This window comes from Passer montanus, unplaced genomic scaffold (genome assembly GCF_014805655.1).
Source record: "Passer montanus isolate IOZ18808 unplaced genomic scaffold, ASM1480565v1 scaffold111, whole genome shotgun sequence".
NCBI classification, from domain to species: Eukaryota; Metazoa; Chordata; class Aves; order Passeriformes; family Passeridae; genus Passer; species Passer montanus.
In genome coordinates this window covers 959,832-982,094 of record NW_024357725.1, presented here as the reverse complement: position 1 = coordinate 982,094, position 22,263 = coordinate 959,832, and the positions used below count along the sequence as shown (strand labels likewise).

General features: G+C 41.1%; 1 protein-coding gene across 3 annotated transcripts in view; it reads right to left on the bottom strand.

Annotated features, from left to right (window-relative positions):
* SCAPER (S-phase cyclin A associated protein in the ER) overlaps window positions 1–22,263 on the bottom strand; it is a 137,437-nt gene that overhangs the window by 48,433 nt on the left and 66,741 nt on the right. For all 3 annotated transcript variants that reach the window (XM_039732460.1, XM_039732468.1, XM_039732476.1), the window contains exons 23-24: window positions 20,593–20,719; window positions 2,971–3,086 (exon numbers count right to left, since the gene is read on the bottom strand). In XM_039732460.1, coding sequence (XP_039588394.1) covers window positions 2,971–3,086; window positions 20,593–20,719 — 243 coding nt within the window. The remainder of the gene's footprint in view (window positions 1–2,970; window positions 3,087–20,592; window positions 20,720–22,263) is intronic.

Genomic DNA, 22,263 nt, shown 5'->3' with positions numbered 1-22,263 from the left:
AAAATGCTGCTTTGAGAAATAATATGGCTGGACATTAATTTTTATGTTAACACCAAAAATAAAACTTACTATAACCCGCTATTTTCTCTTCCCCTTTCCCAGTGATTTATTTGAAGGGGAGGAAAACTGCCCTAACACCAAATGTATCATCTGTCTCATAAATGTCACATCCTCCTCACAGCATTTCCCATCCTGCTGCTCTGACCACCAAGCTGGACAGTGGTACAAAACAACAGGCCTATTGTTAAATCTTCTGATTATAAAGCTTTATCTTGTAGACATGGGATTAAAGTTCTGAGCTGCACCATACAGCCAGGGTTTTGGGGAAAGAGAGATGTAATCTCCTCACCTACTTGTAAATAGCTTATCCCCATCACAAAGCAACAGACAAATTCCCAATTTAAGATGAGTACAAATGGTTAAACATTGCAAGAAGCCACAAACAATCTAAAGTACAGTAGTGTCCTTTAGCAAAGCATATTTGGCTGGGGGAAAACTGGAGGGCAATTCATGAAAGGTCTTCATTCAACTTCTCTCCATAGGGCTTTGCTTTGTCTTTAAACAGAGAAAATTGCCAGAGAAAACTGCTCCTTCACTAGATTCAAAGTTCAAGAAATCAGGATGTAAATGACATTTGCACAAAAGAAAGAAAAGTAATTCCAAACTTGTTTCAACATTAAATGAGAAATGTGATCTGAATTTTCTTCCTCATTTAAAGAATTAAACATATTCTATGATTGCCCTTGGTTTTGAGCCTCCCTTAAACGCCCTGTATGTGAAAAATTTCTTGAATGCTTTCAGTGAGACCATGGCAATCCCCATGAACATGGTTTGTGCCTGGTTCAAATTGCTCATAGCAAGTCTCACCCTCTGGAACTATTGTTGTTCTCGACAGCTGAGGTGCAGACTCTGCACAGAACATCCTTCCCACCAAAAAGGCCACAGAAATACCAAGAGAGGAGCCTCTGCATCCCATGCAGCAAGACCAAGTTCCTTGGGCCACTTCCAGCTGACTCCAGACTCCCTGAGTCAGACTCTCACGGACCAACCCTGCAGGAGCAGTTTGCTTTAGAGAGCAGGATCCTGTGTCAAATTACGTGCAAGCTGATGGATAACTTCCCAACTTCCATACTTTCAGGTGCCTACAAACTGGAGACTGCAATTTGCTGTGAAGTTGAATGAAATGCTGTATTTCAGGAGTGGAGCAAAGTTCTTCAGAAGATGTTTTTAACAAACAATGCTGTCAGAACAGTTTCTATTAATCTCTTTTCTGCCCCTGTACTTCCTTTGGAAATACAGCTAGTGGAAAATCCATGTTAATAAAACAATGTTTAGAAAAATTTTCAAATATGCAAAAACTCTTTTTATAATTCAGTCATGAACAGGCTCAGGAATCTGAGTGACCACTGATCTGAAAGAGCTGTGAGAGTGACCGGCAGAGAGAGGAGAACCTCTGATCACCCGTTTGGATGTGATTCCTGTTACACAAATGTGCCTGACATGGGGCTTTATTTATCAGCACAAACTCCTTCAAGACCTAGTACATCCTCAAACTGCCTCACAAACTTCAAACACCATGTTTTTAGTAATGTAAATACAGTGTTCTCAAACCTTCTCAACAAAGGTTACCAAAACAAGACTATTCTTAAAAGGAAAGAACAAAAAATCAAAGATGTATGAATGTGCACATTCTAAGAATTTGAAGCTCAATTTAAACAAGGCTTTATGTGGGCAGACGGTGCACTCCTGTCCCTCGTGAAGTTTATCCCACATTGATGAGATCACTCAAAATTAGAGACTCTACAGATGAAGAAGCCCCAAGGCTGGCTGTGAGCTGCTCCCCACAGGCCCACCTCAGGATTGCTCACCAGTGGAGCTGGCTGGACCTGCAGCAAGTGCATTTGGCACGACTGCAAAGGCAGGAATTTTATTTATTCTCTTAGAAGTGAAAAGTCAAGATATTTAAAAATTTTTTTCCTTAGTGGTCTTTCCTAGCACTTCACACTTATGTCCCATAATGTATTATTGGCCAGTTTTCATCCAAACTCTCACACTAATTTACAGTAGTGCCTAAATTACAATTACACCAATGTTACAAAATATCTACAAACAAACAATGACAATGCTACACACCAGGATACTTATTTAAAAATTTTTTTCCTTAGTGGTCTTTCCTAGCACTTCACACTTATGTCCCATAATGTATTATTGGCCAGTTTTCATCCAAACTCTCACACTAATTTACAGTAGTGCCTAAATTACAATTACACCAATGTTACAAAATATCTACAAACAAACAATGACAATGCTACACACCAGGATATCCTGGGTTTGTACTAAAACCATGCCTAGCTGTGCTCTGAAAGCACCTATGTGCCCTTGACTGTGTAGCATCTACAGTTACAGATTAGGGAAAAGAGCACACTTTTGAGGTACCAGGCTTTGCAGGAATTCTGCTTAGTCACCACCTTCTTTTTTAGGGATTAGGCATTTAAACCCTTCCATTCTTCTGTTCTGTAAAGAGGAATTTCTCTAATCCACAAGAATTTTGATTTACCTGTTTGTAGGCGCCCTTTCAGCTACCAGTATCTTACAACTATTTAATTTTAAAAGCAGACAGATTCCAGTGAATTACAACCCTTTTAAAAATTCCCCTGCTTCCCACTAGAGATCTCTGCAGACTAACTTCAGAAGACATGTATCTCCTCCTCTGTTAAAACACAGTTTTGTCTCTTCAATTTTTACACAATTAGCTGCTGCTCAAATATATCATAGCTCAAAGTAAAACCACCAAGTTAGGAAACCACAGGCTGAGTGGAAACGTCTTTCACCTTCCACAGAATAGAGAACATCACAGTTTTGTGCTCTGAAGTCCAGCACAGGACTAGGAGAAGAAGAAGCAGTGAGCAGCAGATATGAAATGAGTATTCCAGTGACTCTAAGTGCAGGTGAAGGACCCATCAAACTCACTTCAAGGGAACCTGGGCAGCTGCATTCAGGTTGGTGGGAGAAGTCACCATCTGAAGAACATTTTCCAGAGCAGTCAGTCCTCCTGCAGCCCGGAATGCAATTTTATCTGCTGTGTTCTGGAGAAACACAAACACAGAGAAGAACCAACAGAAATTAAAGAAATGTCTACATAAAGGCTACATCTGACACTTGTGGATTCTGTCAATGGAGAAAGTCCTTAATACATTTATTTATCATATTGGACATCTTTGAAAAAGAGCATTTCACTGCTCAAGCACAAGGAAGAGGTTTTCTACAGCAGGAGTTGAAACCCTCAGGTGCTATGTTTTCAATTATCATATATACATACCCAGTACTACACAGGTAATACACTTGAATACCATATTTCCTGTAAGGACATACAATTAAAGGGACTTTAATAAAGTTCACCTTTATTTGTTGCTATTACTTTTGGAGCTATGCTGCTTTGTATGATTTTTAAAATACAGACAATCTCCAGATGGGTAATTCCTCCTTTTTACAAACTTTTCCAACAGAAGACAACCTCCAGGCTTGGTTTATGAATATGCACAAAATGGCTTAGGCAGATCCCTTTTCTGAGGTATCCACTTAGAACTTGCACATACCAGAATTTTACGCTTAATTACCATCCTGTCATTATTCTCACAGTTTGCACATGACGGGGGTTTTGCTGCAGCAGATCCAGTATTTTAGAACTTACACTCTTGTCCTTTCCTACAAAATCGGTTTAATGTCCTCTGTTTAAAATAAAGCAAGTAAAATCTCCTTATTCTCTAAGCTGCTAATCTTGTATAGTTTTTTGGCAGTTTGTATTTGATCATCTTGATTTTGTCAGTGATGATGATGATGATATACTAGTTAATAAGAAAGAATTTCTTCTTTTTTCCCCCCAATGTTGCAAGCACTTCATATATGGGGAAAAAAGGGAAATCCTCTATAAACATGATTATTACTAGTCTACAAAGAATGTATTCTACTGTAACAGACTGCATAACAGAAAAAAAACAACTCCTAATAACTCCAACAAGAAAATATTTATTTGAACAACTACAAAAATAATGGAGCAGCTGTAATATGATTTAGATGGACAACATTTTTCCCTGTGAGATCAGACACTGCACACAGAAGCACACATCTCACTTTTTATTTACATCATGCAACTTTCTCTCCATTAAGTTTCGGTCAAGCAAACAGCTACATTGTATTTAATTTACAAGCTACAGAAAAACTATTCACAGAAGTCAGATATTCAAGAAGGAAGTGTTTTCCACAATTAATACGAACTGCATTTAAATTTTTAGACAACCGAAAGATTTATCTTCCAAGGAATAACTGGCCTCAAATGAGTGGAAATCTGTATGCCAACTCACCAAGCAGTGAAGAAAACCAACCAGTGGTTTCCTACAGGCTAGTTGATAAGTATAATTTCTAGCAGTTAATTTTAGCCCAGTGAGCCCAGTAACTGTGCCTTAACTAGAGAGTTATTTTTTGAGTTTCACTCATATATTCTTCCTCTGTTTCCTCTTCCTTCCATCTAAAAAAACCCCAAGCCCCTGCCTCCTTAAGCTCCCTTGGCTCCCAATAACACTTTCCACCAACTCCTGGTAGAGCTATAAAGACCCAAAGAGTGAAGGAACATTCCTGCCATAAATCATCCTTATTGACTTTCTTTGAGCACCTTGGCTCACAGCCACAGCTCTCAGAGCTCCTCCTGCCCTGCTCCCCAGTGCTGCCCCCCCAGACAGAGCCCAGGGCCCTTCCCACCCTTCCCTGCTCGCTTTGGCTGAACCCCCCAGGTGTAAGAGATGCTCTTTCCCAAGGGTGCCTTTCCTTGGGAATGGACAGAGCCTGGCAGTGCAGTGTAGGAGCTCAGAGCTCAGGGGCTGTGCAGCACAGCAGCGAGGGCTCTGACACTGCTGATTTATTCTCAGTGCTCCTCCAGCTCCACATGTGCCCAGCACTTGCCACTTCTCACTATCCCTATTTCTCATGGGATATTATGTCACAACCCATTAGCTCTTGTGGCAAGAAGTCTTTCCTGTCATTCAGACCAAATATGCCCTTTCTCTATTTCATCCCATTACTCTGAGTTATATCTGATTTATTGCACTCATTTTGTTTGTTCCCTCAGCAACTGCTCCATTCTTGAGCTTGCACACTGCTTCCTTTTCCTACTTGGCTTGTTTATCAACTCCATGTTCCCTTTAACGCTTAACTCCACCTTTTATATTTTTTCATGTGAACTTTTCTTACTTGTGATTTTTTTTTTTTTTTGGCAGATCTCCTCTTTTCTCCAAAAGTACCGGTAATGAAGTGTCCAGAAAGGAACCTCCCCCTACCCTGATCAGTCATTAGAGCCACACTGAAAGAAACAACGTCTCCCTATTCTGAGGGAAGGTTTTCACAGATCTATTTTAAAAATACATAAATCTTTTGAAGCTGTTTCATTTCCTATGTGTTCTCCTTCCATTTCAATCTGGAGCATCACTTGTTTTATAGACAGACTTTTTTCAGAGCACCTGGTTCACTTTTGTCTAATACTTTACTAAAATACAAGTCTACTTGTCAGAATACAAATTTGCCTTTTAAAAACTTCTGTTACTACTACTACCAAGCAGAAGGGAGTCTGTAATTTCTTCTGATTTTATATGATTTAGCTACATGTCCTATCACTCCTCTTTCTAGATTACTCATAAAAATTCATTAGCATTTTGATGCTTATGAATGGGAATAAATCCCTAATGATGTGCATGGAAGAGAGGGAGAGGCTTCAGTAAAAGGAAGATACAACCAGCAGCAAACTGGGGAAGGTCCATGAGCGCTGTATTTGTTACCTGTGCTCACAGAGGTCTGTAAAACTGCCACCTAGGGAGACATGGCTTTAGCACATTTAATATATTTCTCTCCAGTGATTCTTGTAAGATGGAGAACCTCCAGGGCTTCCAACCCATGTCCTGGAAGGCAACGTTGATGCTGAAGTCGCTGCTGGTATCTGGCTTGTGTGAGTGACCTTGGTCCCACCCCAGTGTCCAGCTCTCAGGAATCCCAGGATCAGGCACAGCTCCTGGAGCTTGGCCATGGGAGCTGAAAGCAAAATGTGCCCTGCCCACAAAGGAGCACAAGAGTCACTTGAATATTGCACTGCTGAGGTCTGCAGGGTGAACACCATGGGACTGGGGAAACCCTGGAACAAGAAATCGTCCCTGAGCCTCCCATGCCAAGACCTGGTACTGGGAGCTGTTATAAAGGAATCTCCCCAGGGCTGAAGCATATTGTCATTCTACCTCTCAAGCAGCCAAATCACACCAAATTCTTTTAAAATATGTCTGAATTAATTCCTACTTAAGGCAATTTTCAAATTTTAAGTATTTTTATAGTCCTCTAAAGAAATCTTTCTTGGATCATAAAAATACGTGAGCAAGACATCTTATACAATTTGTCTTTCTCTGAAAAATGAACTAATATCCTTGAAAAGATGATGTCCAGAAGTGCTAAAGCTTTACATTAGCTGATGCATATTGCAAGAGGGATTCAAAAGAAGTGGACTGAGGCTCCAGAAGTGCTAAAGCTTTACATTAGCTGATGGACTGAGGTATCTCAGTTACTCAGAGCCCTTGCTCACACACTTTTCTTATTTAAATTGGTTTCTGCCAGAACCTGTTTCAGAATGAAAGACCCTTTCAGGCAACCACAACTTTTATTCTGGTAGCACCCAAAGCTCTGAGCAGATTAGGAATCATGTGAGTATGAAAACGGATAGATCCTACTGGGAATAAATATTAAATCCCTATTTGAAAAGAGCATAAACCAGCATTGCATGTTTTTGCTGCTCTAAAGGAGCCTCCAAACTTCTAACTCGGCCTCCCAAATTTTTTAGCTCTCCTGTTTATGAAACCTGTTTCATAATTTCACTGTTCTTTGAGTAGCTGCACATTTACATTGGGAGGGTTATTCTGCAATAGATACTGTGGGATTCATGTTCCTTGAACAACAGAAAATATATAAACATGTTTTTATACATTGTTTTCAAAATGTGTAAAAATTTGATTTGTTAATATGTACTTTCAGAAATTCACAGCTATTCAAATAACATTTATAAGCAATTTGATTTTTAAACACAATATGATTTCTGTGCTCTGAAGTTACCTGGTGACACAGGAGAGCAGAGACAAATTAACAAGTAGGCAAAAATGATTATTACTGTCATCTCTGCATTTTTTAACAGAGATGAGGAGGCACAAAAGCCTTAGGGATGATACCTAGATGTGTCTTAAACATTAGGAAAACAAAAACAGAGATGCAGCTCCAGAGAGCAGCAGACACAGCACTCAAACCCAACCCATGAAAAGAGCCTGTTTTCCTTATCCCTCCCAAGTCCATCGTTGGGAACTACAGTGGTCATGTTTGCACAGGAGGAAAGCCAACCCAGCTGATGCGACAGGAAGCATGTATTTAATCTCTGGACCATTATAAACTTGTCATTCGAAGCCCACAGCCACTAATTTAGGCAGAACACTGCATGAATCAAGGAACTTAGTGGGAAGAGTGTGTACACTAATGCATGTGGCACTGTAAACAGAAACTGTGATAAATTAGACAAACCATGTAACCATTTTATGGATTAATTATGAATTAAACAGACTTAAAAATGTGAAATTAATCCTTAAAAAAGGACAAACAATCAAGACAGCTCCCTGCACAGTGGGCAAGCACGGCTGACTTATTTACCTACCTGTTACAACACCTTAATGGATCTGAATTTGCCTTCTCTCCTATGGCTTGAGTGACAACTGACTAATAGGATTACAGGCTCTGTTCCAATAATACAGCTCAGCTACATGCCAGCAAAAAATGACAGCCTAAACCTGAATTACATGGCCTGGGAATCCATCCAATTATTAACTAAAGTAACTGTTATTACCTAACCTAATCAAAGGAGAAGCAGCTGTTAATCTTTGGTGGCCTGCAGTGTAGTAGCGGTCAGACTGGATGGACTGTCTTTGTACTTGACTCCTCCACAGACAATAATTATGTCCTTTGTGATCAAGAAGGAAGGGCTTCCTAACCTTTCAGACAGAGGCAGCAGATGGGGAACAACTGTTTGTGTGTTCATTACCAAGATAGGGTAGATTTTATCAGGGTTTGGCATCTGTGGCACCCTCGGAAGCACCACTTACCCGAGGACACAAGTATGTTTGGCAAATTCGAAAATGAGCAGACTAAATACAATGTTCAATATAAAGTTTTCATCTCATTACCTGACATTTGGTACAGAAAAATACACACAGCTCAAAAAGAGTGATTTACACATATGCCCCATCCTACCTAATGTGGCCAACAAAGAAACACATGAAAAGGCCAACTGGCCTGTGCTGGTACTTGGCTGGCTTTTGTTGCACTCATTAAAGCAGTCGCATAATGTGAACTGTGTGCTTCAGAAATAAAACCAAACTGGGGCAAAATGCTGCTGAATTTATACAAGCCAGTGGGTAACACTAAATACCACAGAGGCAAATAAGGCCAGCACTGCTTTGCAACAGCTTTTGGGTTGTGTGTTGAATATTCCAGGAGAGAAAGGAGCCCAAAGCCTGCCCTGCACAGGGCACTGGCAAAGCACAGCACTTGCAGAGCAGCAGAGGTCAGGAAATCTGTCTCACCAGGAGGCACGACAGAAGTGCCACTTAGTTTATGCTGGGGAGAGTAAAAAAACTGCTGGGATAACATGGTGGAAGGACCTGAATGGGAAGATGTCTGATAATATACAGGAACAGCTGATATTTGGAAGCTGAAACCGAATTAATTCAGGTGAGAATAAAATGGGGCTTTTTTAAATGCCAAGAGTAATTAATGATGAGCATAATATACTTAGCATATATAGTTGACTCTCAATCATTTAAAGTTTTTAAATCAAACCTGATTATCACCTAGAAAAATATGATCCCAGTTAAATCATAATTTATTAATTTGGTGCAAGAGTTATTGGGTGAAATCCAATGTCCTGGACCAAAGTACTCCCTTCCATACATTTCTCCTGTTAAAGTATTATTATTATTAGTTAATAAGTAGAGCAGAATCAGAAATAATGCTGAGCTTCAGCAGCTGAAATTATTTAATGCCAGCTTTGCTATCTCTGCCCTATGTGACTTAAGACCATTTGGACTATTTGAAATATTTTGAACTAACTGAAATACTCTGGTGTAGACCCTCCCTCAAAGACAAACCTCCAAAAGAAATATTTTCATGAAGACTAAAAAGGAAATTTAGAAAAATTATTTTTCCTTCATTAACCCAAAGAAGGTTGTCTGCTGGTCCTGCAGAATGTCCAAATCAGAAGCTGATCTGGAAAGCCCATTTGAACAGACTTCAGGAACAAAAGTATTTCAGAAGAAATAATTTCTGAATGGAACCAAATACTTTGAAACATGCTGACTTCTATTTCTGAAAAAACACACTTGTGCAACTCTATTCTAAACTGTTCATTGATGGAAGAAATAATAACTAATTAGTAAAATATAGTAAAATCCATCTTAAGAATTTTTTCTTTCCTTTTATCTAGTGTGTGAAGAGTATATCTAAAATGCCAAAGGCTAAGAAATGCAGTTCAAAGCTTGCTTAGAAAAACAAACCAGACAACTGAATATTGTGTTGGCTTCTCCTTTTTTTCCACCTTTCCACTCCCTTTAAATAAATACACAAGTATATCTACAGGCACATACACAACCATGGACACATTTGTGGCTGTAGAAAACCTACATTCTTTGAGTAGTTCTCCAGACTTTATACAGTGAAAATCCCTGGAGAGTACACCAAAGGAGAATTTTCTATTAAAATAAGCAATTTTGCTCCCTGTAACACTTCTCTGAGTGAAATTAGTGTTATAATAACCCCCCACTCCACATGTAAACCTCAAATGGGTTTTCAAAAATAAGTGAATCCACCCACAATAAAATTTCAATCACTGAATATCAATGAAAAACTAGTTAAGGATTAAAACACGAGCCAGAACTGGCTAAGTGTCGTTTGAATTGGAGGGATGCATTCATTCACATCAAGGAGTATCTCTCTTGCACTTGTATCCATTTCTCTCTCCTGCACTGCTTGTGGGTTAAAGCCCCAACAGGGAGGCCCTGGCAAACACTGCACCCACCCTGTCCTGCCCAGCAAAGGGCACATTCTGAGCCTGAAAGGTGCTTTTGAAGCCTTAGGAGCAAGGCAGCTGCTGTGTCTGTGCTCCTTCAGGCAGGAGCAGAGGTTCCCTGGCACTGGGGGAAGGTGCTGCAGCCCCTGCAGCAGCTCAGCCCCTGCTCTGCCCATGGAGAGGTGCCTCTGGCTCCTGAGCATCTGGCAACACTGGCTTCTTACCTCCACAGCTCAGCTATGCCAACTGCAACTTCACAGCCTGGATTAGCACGCAGGAGGACAAATACCTAACAACCAAAAGGGTGAAGAAACAAGCACTTGATACAGCATTCAAATGCAATATAAAAAATAAGGCTCACCTTAGTTTTTAACTGTACCAAAAATAAAAGAAGAAGAGGCATTTTGGACTATCCTCTCTGAAAGTCTACCATTGACAAGCAACACAAAATTTGTTGAGGCCTAGGGACAATACCAATACTAAAAATTGATTCTTAGGCCCGTCCTGAAAACACTAAACATCCCATTCACATAAACCTACTTTTTGTCTATGCCATCATATACTTAACTAATTTTTCTGCTTGCTAACATCTGCCCACATTGTCAGGTCAAACCAAATTCAATCGGACTCCTTACTGACTCACTGAATGATCTAATTGAACAGATGAGCCTTAATTACACAATCTCCTTCCAAGTTCTGCAGTTCAGCAGTGAAGTCCCAGAAGTTTTCAGTTTAGCAGTGAAGTCCCAGAGAGGCACCCTGTTGTACTTCTGCTGACAAGGACAGGACCCTCACAATCCTAACTGTGAAGCCACAAGAGTCAGTGAAAGCCATAAAACAAAGACAGGTAAAGGTAAACCAGTGAATTCCATGCCCTCTGTTCAGCTGCTTTCAGCCATGCCAAGCAGCATTACAGGAAACACACAATATTGCTTGGAAAAGTAAGAATTACCCTCACAGATGTCCTGAGAGACAGCACTGAGCATTGCAGCATTTGTGCTTATTAAAAATAAATGTTTGGTCTATTTATAAATAACAGGGCCTCTAGTAAGTGCATCAATTAGAGGAGGAAAGCAACAATAGAGTTTTAATAAGAGGAACAATAATAAGAGAGATCCTGGATCTCCATAGATGGTTCCATTAGCTGAGGCTAATTTGACTTTTTCTGGTTAATCACAAAAATAAAATTTCCCAAACAGGTAAATAGAAAGCAAAATTATATAATCTTGTCCTGTCCTCTCTCAACATTTACTGGACAAGTGAGCAGGCAAATCAGGTCCCTCTGAACACTGGATCTGACAGGTCACTGCTGAGAGCTGCCAGCCACTACAAAGCAGCTGATTTCTGCTGAACCCAGACTGTGCAAGCCAGTGCAATCCAGCCAAAGTGAAAATACTGAAATTATGTGGGAAAGGATGTAGGGAGAGGGAACAGTGGCTGTTAAAAGACCTGTCATGAAGTCAAGGGCACTTGAACCCTAAACAGAGCTTTCCCCCTGACTGCCTTGGGTGCTCTCTTGTGACCAACCTCTCAGAGCATTTGCCCATAAGCCCACCCACAGGACAGCCACAAAGACCTGTGGGGCACAGGAACAGGGTGGGTTTGTCAGGTGCTGCACACATCAGAACAGACCATGAAGGCCTCTGGGTGATATGTTCTCAGGTCAGAAGTGGTCTCAAATCACTGCTGAACTTAAAAATATTTCAAAGAAAAGATATTTTTATATATATACCATCAGATCAAATTAAACAAAAACTTATTTACACAGCATACTAATCATTATTTTATTGTGATTTCTAAACTGCCCTTTGCTATTGGCAGAAATGCGCCTGGGCAGGGAGCTCACCTCACTGAGAAATCAGTGCCTGGGCTTTAATGACACTGAAACATATCTCTTGTCTTGTAGTGGAGGAACTTTGCATACCCTGGAATGTATAAATATCCATTATATCCATTCTGATATGATGTATTAGCTCTAAACTGACGTAGAAGCCTGATCTGACAGCAAAAAGCCACAATTAGTACAACACTGGAAGCTGACAGCATTTAATTACATCCTGCAGCAGTTCTCAACTACACCCACTGTGAGAAATTAACCTCCCAATAATCTTGGAGTAAGAACACTGCAGAGCTTATCTGTGAACTCAACTTGCCTTTTAATACCATTTCCAGCAAACAAGTTAAAAAATATTCTGTGACTGACCCCTAGTAACAAGTTCCTATTTATATGTTCCTCTTGGGGAAAAGGTCAATCCACAGATTACAGAAACTCTGGGCAAAGGAATTATTGATGAGATAAAGCTGCCTTGCCCAACCTGCAGCACACAACACACACCTGACCTGTTGACTTCTTCCAGGCAGGGGCAGGAAAAGGCTGTTGGGGTGGGAAATGCTGTGCACAGAGCTGCTGCTGTGCTTGCCCACTGCCTCTGTGCTGGGACTATCAAATCTGCTGCTGCAGTTGATACAGAAGGGGATGTTTGTACTCCAGCAGCAGCCTGGACACTGCAGATAAACCGGAGCTCACGGGACAGGGCTGATAGCCCAGACTTTGAACACTGCTGTGTTTGAGTGGCACTGTGCATCACTGGCACTCAGTGATCATCACATTAAAATTCTCTAATTCTAACTGTCACTGTTACAGGCTTTAAAGAAGTGCATTAATTTTGAGGAGGGTTACTTACATATTGTCTTTTCCAACAATTCTATCTGCTTTATCCTTCCTGGAGTTCATGCTCCAATTGAGGTTCTGTACTTAACACTTGCAACAAAGGAAGCATAAATACAGAATTCCCTATGTTACTTTCTGTGTTGGCGAAATTATTAGATTTTCAGTAGCAATATACAAAGTTCCAAGGGTGCAAAATCTAGTTTCAGCTAGTAAAACTTTTTAGTTTAAACTTATTTGTTTTTTACTTAAAAAAAAAAAATTGTTTTGAAACTTATTTTTATGTTTTGTAATTCAAAACCCTTCCTAATGTTTGGATTTTGAACTCTGAATTGCTTTTAAACAGTTACAATGCAGCTTTACATTTGATTAATTACTTCCCTTCATGTGACATCATTCTAGCTTTGGAACTGGCTACTGCAGGAGTATGCTGAGTTGAAAAATTAATGGATGGATTAAAATATAATCCACTATTTGCATAGAAATACACCATATGTCTAGCTGAAATGAACCCTAAAGTTTTAACTTCTCATTGTAACAAATAAGAGCATCAATTACTTTCCCAGAGAACAAAACCTGTAAGGAGAAAGCACAGTTAAGGTGGCATGGGGGTGTTTATCTTGTTTTTTAAAACTTTGGCTAGGAAATGCCCATTGCCTGGTATCAACAAAGACTTTTTGGTGTAAACCAGTGCACTGTGCATGAAAATCTTCACGTGGCCAGAAGGCACAGAGAGAAAGGCAGAGGCTGCCCCGTGAGAGCAGCAGGGCTCTGCAGGGGGAGGTGGAGGGGAGCAGCCTCGGGGCCTCTGCAGCTGATCTCAGCCCAGCTCGGGATGTGCCTCTGTGGCACAGCTCAGCCCTGCTGCTGCTGCCCTGGCAGAGCTGCAGCCCCGCTGCAGACAGACAGACAGACGGACAGCCCTGCAATGCCAGGACAGCACCAACAGCCCTGGCTCCCCAGGGTGCCCTGGGACTGCAGGCACACAGCTGTTGCCTTGTGAAATTAGTACTGTGCATACATGTAGTTCCCCTTTTTCTGCAGAATGAATCCCCTGTGTGACTGCAGGTTTAAGTTTTGTCAGGACACACGGCGATTATCCAGGTAATTCCCATGTGCTCCCACACCAGGAGACAGCTGCTGTAAGCAGCTTAGCAGGAGAAAGAGCCGTGTGATTTCCAAGCACAATGGTGTCTGAACCTGTTGGCAGAGAGCAATTCTACTTCTAAATAGATTTATGACTTGTAAGGACTCAAAGGATCGCTGCTGCTGCTGCCAGTGGTGTCCTCTAGTGGAGAGCGGCAGTGCCGGGGACACGGGGACAGCACTTCTTCGATCAATTTAGTCAATACATTTTTGAAAGTTTTGTTCATTCATTCCACCCTCCCAGAACTCTGGGGCTGCCACGGAGTATGCAATCTCCATTTTATCCCTAAAGCTTCAATTATATTGTGCAATGTTTGGGCCACAAAATGTGGACCTTGGTCTGAGTCTATGGTATTGCTTTTGCTAGGTCATATACACCTATGCACAGGTTATTTCTTAGGAAATGATCCCATAGTCCTTGGACTCCCCAGTGGGTTAATTTCTGTAGTTCTGTTAGCACCATCCCAGCAAGTACCGGTGCTGTCCCGGGCTGACCCAGAGCCACCCTGCCAGGAGCACCCCGCTCACAAACCCGCCAGTCACACTGCTCACGGCTAGAATAATGCCCACAGGTAACTTCTTTAATCCTCAGTCAGCCTAAGAAATTAATTATTCTAGAGAATTATATGTGTTAAATTATATACAGAAACTGTGCCTGTGTGCACATGCATGGAGATATGTGAGATCACAAAATACAGTGTGGGTCAAGCCATTGGTTCATGATTAAGGTAAATTCACTGTGACAGTAATTTTCACTCTTTTTCATATATAATGCTTTTTTTTTACTTATGTAAGACGGTGACAGATAGGCTGGCAATTATTTCTTTGAAGGCCATACCACTCTGCTACACTAGGAACACACAGTTCCTTAGGTGCAAATATCTGCAGCACCAAAATTAAATGTGCAAGAGTTTGGGAATCACAATTCTCACTGTATTCTCAAATATACTTTAAGCAACAATACTGAGTCTTTATAACAGAGTATTTGCTTCTAAGGGATCTACACCCTTCTGCAGATAGCCGCTCCAGGAGGAGCAGCCACCATCTGGCTGGACTGCTATCAGCACCCTGACTTCTCAGGGTGTCAGGTTTGTCTCACTCTGCCAGTGGTTTTTTGCTTGTGCTAAATTACATTGTTATTTAGTTTTTTTCTTCCTAGTAAAAAACTGTTATTCCCATATCTTTGCCTGAGAGCCCTTTTAATTCTGAAATTGTGATAATTCGGAAGGAGGAGGTTTACCTTTTCCATTTCACAGGAGGCTTTTGCCTTCCTTCACAGACTCCTGTCTTTTCAAACCAAGACAAAAATCTATTTTGTCTGTATATATATGTCATATATATATTTATATACACATACTCACACATATACAGACACAGGGCAATTTTAAATCTCTGCAGAGATATTTGAAGAAACTTATCCCATGTTCCATTTAACGCTGCTTTTGTTCCATACACTAGTTCTCCAACAGTTTTTAATTTTATTGTTTCTGTTCCTGATGATGAAGAGTTTGTATTATTGGGGGGACTGTCCCTCTTCACCCTGGCTATGGTCACCATCCCCAGTGGGCCCAACAGTTTAGAGAATAAAACATAAATACAGGGCCTGAGTGTGTTGTTAGAGCCAGCCATTTCTGACAGTCTTTACAATGGGATAAACACTGTCTGTCTACAGCCCTCATGTATTTGAAAGCTATGACAAACATTTTACTGAAATGTAAATAACTGACATCACCACTGCTCAAACAGGAGGCTGAAAAATCTCTCTAAAAATCCCAAACCCAAAAACACTGCCTGACACAAAACAAACCATTAACGGTCGCTGAGAGAGCATGTCTTAGAGATCATGAGCATGGAGACCCTTTTTCTAGAAAAAGGATTAAACCACTGCAGTCAATTACTAGCTCATATTCACACATTTTTCAGTTACAAAATTATAGCCTTCTCTAAGGAAGTATATTTTCCCCCTAAAATCTGTTTCCAGTAAGAATATTATTGTGAATTAGTAATGTAAATAATCATACTTAAACTCAGCCTATTCAAAGGCTTGTAGATTTGCATGAGAGAGAGAGCTGGTAAGTAACTATAAGCACTGTGGCCCAATTTATTAAAAGCCTCCTGTTTTATTTTGTGTTTCCCTTTTAATTCAACACTTTAACAATTTATTTTGCACTCACTATTATTTACTGAGACTTTTACAGCACATAGAAAGCCTGAAGGAGATCAGGGACACAGCTATCCTCAAACCCATCCAAAATCACAGTAAGTTTTACAAGCAGAAGCAGTGAAATCCTGTTTGTAGGACTTTGTGCCTTGTGCCTGTAAGGGAACCTCAGCTGTAGTGTTTGTGCTGGGCCACAGATCAAACCTGCACCCTGCTGCTGCAGCCCACTCCCCAGCAGCAGAGCTGTGAGAGCTGCAGTCAAACCCTCAGATAAAGAAACCTTATCACTCCTGTTGTGGAGGAGATCTTTTTCAAACTAGTGATCAGCAAGAAGCATCATATAAAAGCAATTCCAGTTAAGCAGATTAACTGTTGCCGCCGAATTCCAAAAATCATGAGGTTCCCTCAGAATCCTACTGAATCTGTGTGCCATATTCCCACTCAGATGGAGAACAGACACATTAAGGGCTTGTCTAAATGTCACATGTAAGTGTTGTACAAATTCAGCTGGAGTGATTTAACTGCAGTCTTTTAGCTGCAGCTGAGCCAGGTGAAAAGGCCACTGCCCTCAGCTGCTGTCACCATGCCTGCAATGGCAACAGCCTGCGTGCCCCCAGAATAAGTGTCAGCCAAGCACAGGCCTATCCAAACCCACACAGGACACTTCCAACATTTAAAAGTAGGACTTTTAAAACCTGAAGGCACACCCAACACTCTAAGAACAAATTTTAGGAAGAACTTTAGGCAAAGGATGTTCTGTTGGCAAGTGTAAGGATGACCATCTGAGAGGCAGTGACCTCTGACCCAGGTCAGGGCCACAACCTTAGAAATGTATGCACTTCAGCCAGCTCAGGGCCTAATGTCTATGCAGTAGACATTTTTTAATTAGTAGATCTTTTCAATCAGTAAAGTTTTAAATCAGGAAATCTCACCTCTTTACATAACAGGGAAATAAATGATATAAGCATAAGCAAGTTGAAACTGTAGCTGCAATCACACTAACAGGTTGCACTGCTCTCACTACCCTGGCTCCTGAGAGTTCCCATTCCAGGACATTTCTGTGGGTGCTGAAGGCAGGCTCGAGCAGCCACTGTGGGACTCCTTGTGCATCTGAAACACACGGCTGCCCTCGGTGACGGATGGGTAGAATTAGTCCATCAAGGAATGAGCATGCATAAAATCAAAAGAATCATGGCAGGACAAGTGCTCTAGCCCTGCCACTTCAAACATCAGCTCTGCCTTCTGTAAGAGTTTTTCTTTCAGCATCAAAGGCTCATTCATAGGAGATCTTAAACTGAGGGTTATCAGATCTTACTAAGAGCTTGAAGAGTCCCATACGACATTTGCCAACCTCAGGCCAGGGCTTTCTGGTAACATTTGCATGCATTCTGCTGTTGTGGCTCTGTGTGTGTTTGTTTTCCTAACGTCCTTTTAAACAAAGTAGAGGTGAAAGTGAATACAGCTTCCTTCCAGGACTTCTGCCAGAAGGGGTGAGATACACAAACCCAAGGACTTTCCAATAATCCAGAGCACACCCAAAGCAGCAGCACCACTGGCTGGACACACCTGGGGAACAGCACTCCAAGCATACACAACATCAGGATTTGTGCTCCTTGCCTCCTACCAACACATGGCTGGAGGGACACAAACCTATTTAAAACTGGAACCATATGGTGGTTTATGACTTTAGAGTACCTCTTATGCATATTTAATTTAAAGGCACGTGAGCCACATGTTTCATGAAGCTAATGGCCACACTCCAAGTCAGATCCTCAAAACCTGCACTTCAATTTGCTTATTCTTCACAAATCCTTTTCCAGCACTGGACACAAATCTCCTGCTTTTTGTAGAGCTTTATCCAACTAAGCCAATGTGGGCACATTAGGAAGTGTCTGGAGATCTAACAACCACTTGAAGCAAAGCAAAGCACATCTCTTTAATGTGTTAGCACCCAAAAGATGCTGTGTTGCACAGGGATCCAGCAGCAGTGAATGAGGAGCAGGTAAGGTGCTGCAATAAACAGCCAGGACTCCAAAATACACAGTGGTTAAGATGCATGATTGCCTGAGAGAGATTTCTCAAATCTGAGTATCTAGAGGATATATAATCCTTTCAAACTGCATTAAACAAGCACTTCTTGCTGCATTAGTGGAATCACTTGGCCCCAGGTGCAGAATGTGCTGTGTCCAGCAGAGCAGGAAGGCAGAAACAAGAGCAAGTGTGACCACCATAACCATGCAGGCATGCAGCACCCTAGAATGTTCTCACACCATGAAAGAGGTTCAGAAGTGAGAGAAAGCCTTATTCAGTATAGTGAAACACATCAGATGAAGGCTAAGTCCAAACAGAAATTGTTAGATCTGATTGTACCTGGAGGCAAATCCCATTGACACAGGGCCACAAATCTTGTGTGTGGCTTTTTTTGTGATTCAAGTTTGCATAAACATTACACCCCACCCTTTCAGGCTGTTTTAGCACAGTCATGGAATTTCTAATGAGCTGAATAACCCTTCCTTCTGTTGAGAAATTTAATGGTATATATTTTTCTTATTTATTGTTACAAACACCAGCTCAGCAATTTATTTCATGAACTGTAAAAGCAATCATTTTTTCCCTGGTGAGCCTGAATACATAAATTTTTCAGGCAGTGCAAACTATTAACAAAAGAAAAATCCAATGTTTCACAGTATGAATGAAAAGAGGGGTTTTGGATCAATTATATTTTGCAATAGTTTTGCAGGACTTCTTGTGAGTAAGAAGAATTTCTAGTAAGTGGCAAGGATCTATTGTAGTGAACCCTGTCCTCCCTCAGGGCAATTCTTTATTCAAGCCAGGCCATTAGCAAGGGTAAATCAATGTTATCAGCTCACACACACTGACAGCTTGTGTGGTTCCCACTCCCCCTTCCTCCCCCCACATTAGGCTATATTTTTATGCTCTCCAGGGAAATTCAATTAACAGTGTCAGTCTCCTCCTCTCAGCCCACGACTGACACCATCAGGGCTCTTTCAGTGCCCACTGACATGTAAGATGTGTCTGTGGATTTCTAACTCCCAGGTTAACAAGAGAATTCCCATCCCCTCCTGCAAATGACCATGTATGATCCGTGCTGTAAACACTGCAATGGTTACTGAAATCAATCCCTCCTGACCTTATTGATCAGGACGTTCAGACAGAAAAATACTTCTCCAGTGGGAGGTTGTGGGGTAAAACATTTTGGGAAATGTTTTGGGGGTAAACCCCAAATCAGCAACAAAATAACCCGTCTATGAATACTATCAAATTTAGTTTTTAATTCCCCACTGCAGACTCAACAGCCAGCAAAACCATGTAAGCAATTAATGAGTAACACTTAGCTGCAATTCACATCTCATCTGAAAAATCTCAGCAGATGACTACTAGTAAAAAGGCTGGATACTACTCCACATTCCAAAGAATTTCCAAGGATTATCTAGATAACTTTCAAACAGATTCATCTTCTCATCATAGTCATGCAACAACATGATTTCTTTATTTTGAAATCAATAAAAAATGAGTTTTTCAATAATTAATGGAAGCACTGTAAAATGTGAAAATGGCACAACTCTTTCAAACACACTCTTAAGCTTGATGAGCAGCTCCAAGGCACCCCCAGAACACAGGAGAGGAGCCCGTGCATCTCAGGCAGCCTCCAGCATTTAAAAGCATATGCCATTAACAATTGTGTTCTCCACACTGACCAAGCTGTGAAAAGCATCAAGCAGAGCTCTCATTTTCACAAACATCAACTCTGAACCACAATGATGCAATCCCCTTCTCAGATTTCATTAATTTGGTTTCTTCCAGAACTAATTTTCATTATGTCTTGATTACAGATAAGAAAGATAAGTATTTTCTAGTGGTTGAAGAGAGAGCAGAACATAATGTTCCAGCTGAAAACCCAAATAATGTGGTCCTAATGGAGCAAAAACCACATTGCAAGTCAGAAAGCACTGTGGCAGCAGACTGACAACAAGGAAGCAGGAAGAAAGATGCAAATGCAGTGCTATGAATCAAGAAAAAAAATCCAACATTTACCATAAAGTAAAACATGCTCTGCAATCATATCACTTTAAAAAAGTCAAAACTGTAGAAATAACCCACATACATGCACATCATACCTTCCTCCTCCAGTGAGGACCCACTGACTCTGTTGAACTCTGGCAAAACTCGATTGGTGCTCCAGCAAACCTGGATCCAATTCTTTCCTCTGTTTTCTGCTAATTGGTTTGGCCCCTTATTGTAAAAGCTGTTTGTGGGTAAGCACTACAAGCTAGATGACTGAAGTGACCCAGGTTAAAAACAATCCTCGTGAAAATACAGGGGGGAAAAGTGGAAAGTGTTATAGCAGACACTGCTTGTTACGTAGAGGTCATTTATTCTTCAACATCTCACATTAAACATTCCCAAATCCACACTGATGAGACTTGAGGGCAAAACATTTTATAGGTCAATCATAAGTCACAATACCTCTTTTTCCAGAATCCGAGAGATCTCTCCTAAAGTCCTGTCCAGACCAGGAACTTTGTGGTTCCCCAAGGAACAGCTATCCTGCATTTGGAGGTGCTTCAGAAGGTCTTTTGCTAATCGCTGTAACCTTCAACAGAAAACAAAGAGCAGTTAAAGCAAAAAGTGCCTTATTAACCTGCATTTTTGTAATGAACCTCTGGTAACAGTGAAAGAATCATGAAAATCTGTGTTAAATACTGTTATCATCTATCTGAACGAGATGCTAAACATCCAAGGAGATACTGTCAGCTTGGAGTGACATTTCACTGTCTACTTTTTCAAAGAAACAGGACAGATACAGACTGAGCAGTACAGCCATAAAGGTGCTTTATTAGCTACATTTGTTTCTGCTGTTTCCCTATTCCCCTTCCACAGCTCATCCTGCTAGTTTTTGCCATCCTCATTTTCAAATTATTTCACCCTCTTTAAGATGAATAAGGGAAACGGAACAGCAGGACCACTTGGCTGATTTCTTATAGGCATCATAAAAGAAATGGCTCTTCAGGGTTATTTGAATAAGGGAAAAGCAATGGTTCTGCAGCCTACCTCAGAAAGGGCATTTTATTAACAAGGGTCAGTAATGAAGCCAAAATGCAGAGGTGGGAGTGATGTAGACACACACACGGGTTGGGTTCCATTTCACTTTTACACATCTGCACTGGGCTATTCACCTGTGCTCTCCTGCTCAGCACTGAGGGGAAACACCCCGTGCCAGGGCACAAAATACAGCAGTCAAAACACAGCCAGAGCTCATCCTTCTGTGCCCTGACTGTGAAGGTGCAGTGAGAGCAGCAGGGCAGAGGAGACAAGGCTGCCAGAGCCCCTTAGCTGGAGACTGGGAGCAGTCAGGAGGAGGTGCCACTGCCTCAGTGTCCCCTCCTGCTGCTCTGAGTGACAAGGCTCAGGGCTTGCTGGACCTTTGGTTTCATCTACTGGGCAACCTGCACTAGGGGGACAAAGCTGGCAACTGAGCAGGAGGAGTGGCAGACACTGCTGGGACTGGAAGCCTGCACACAGAAATCTAGAGGAAGGAAAAAGAGGGGAAGGGTAACAATGCTCATCAGAAAATGGAGATGTCAGGGTTAAAGGGCCAGAAGGCATTCACAAAGTGAGCACAGAATGCTGGAAAAGAAAAAGATGACAATAACCAGTCTCCCAGAAGTGAGACAGGAGATGGAATGGCTGGAGAATGTACCACAATAGTCACGCTATATTAAAAAAAATCCCCAATATCAGAATATTAATTTATAGAATAATAGTTTCCACGTAATCAAGAGACAACAGGTACTCTGTGTCTTCTCTTTGAAAAAATTAGGAGCTTCATTAATAGCTTTCAAGACATGTTGAAGATACATATATGTTCTTGAAGTACAAATAAAAATGATTTGTAGAATTTTGAGTCTTGGACTTCTTATCATCTGGTCAGCTGAGCCCACTAATATACAACCTGGATTTTTCTATGACAAGAAAAATAAAAGTAGATTACAACCTGATGAGATTTTTTTGCACTGCTATTTCCTCTGTGGAAAATGAGGTTGGAGGAAACCTCTGTCTATCTCCATAAGCCACAAGCTAAAATGGGAAACAAAACTAGAAGCCAAAGCCCAAATAACTGCAGGACTTGGACAGTAA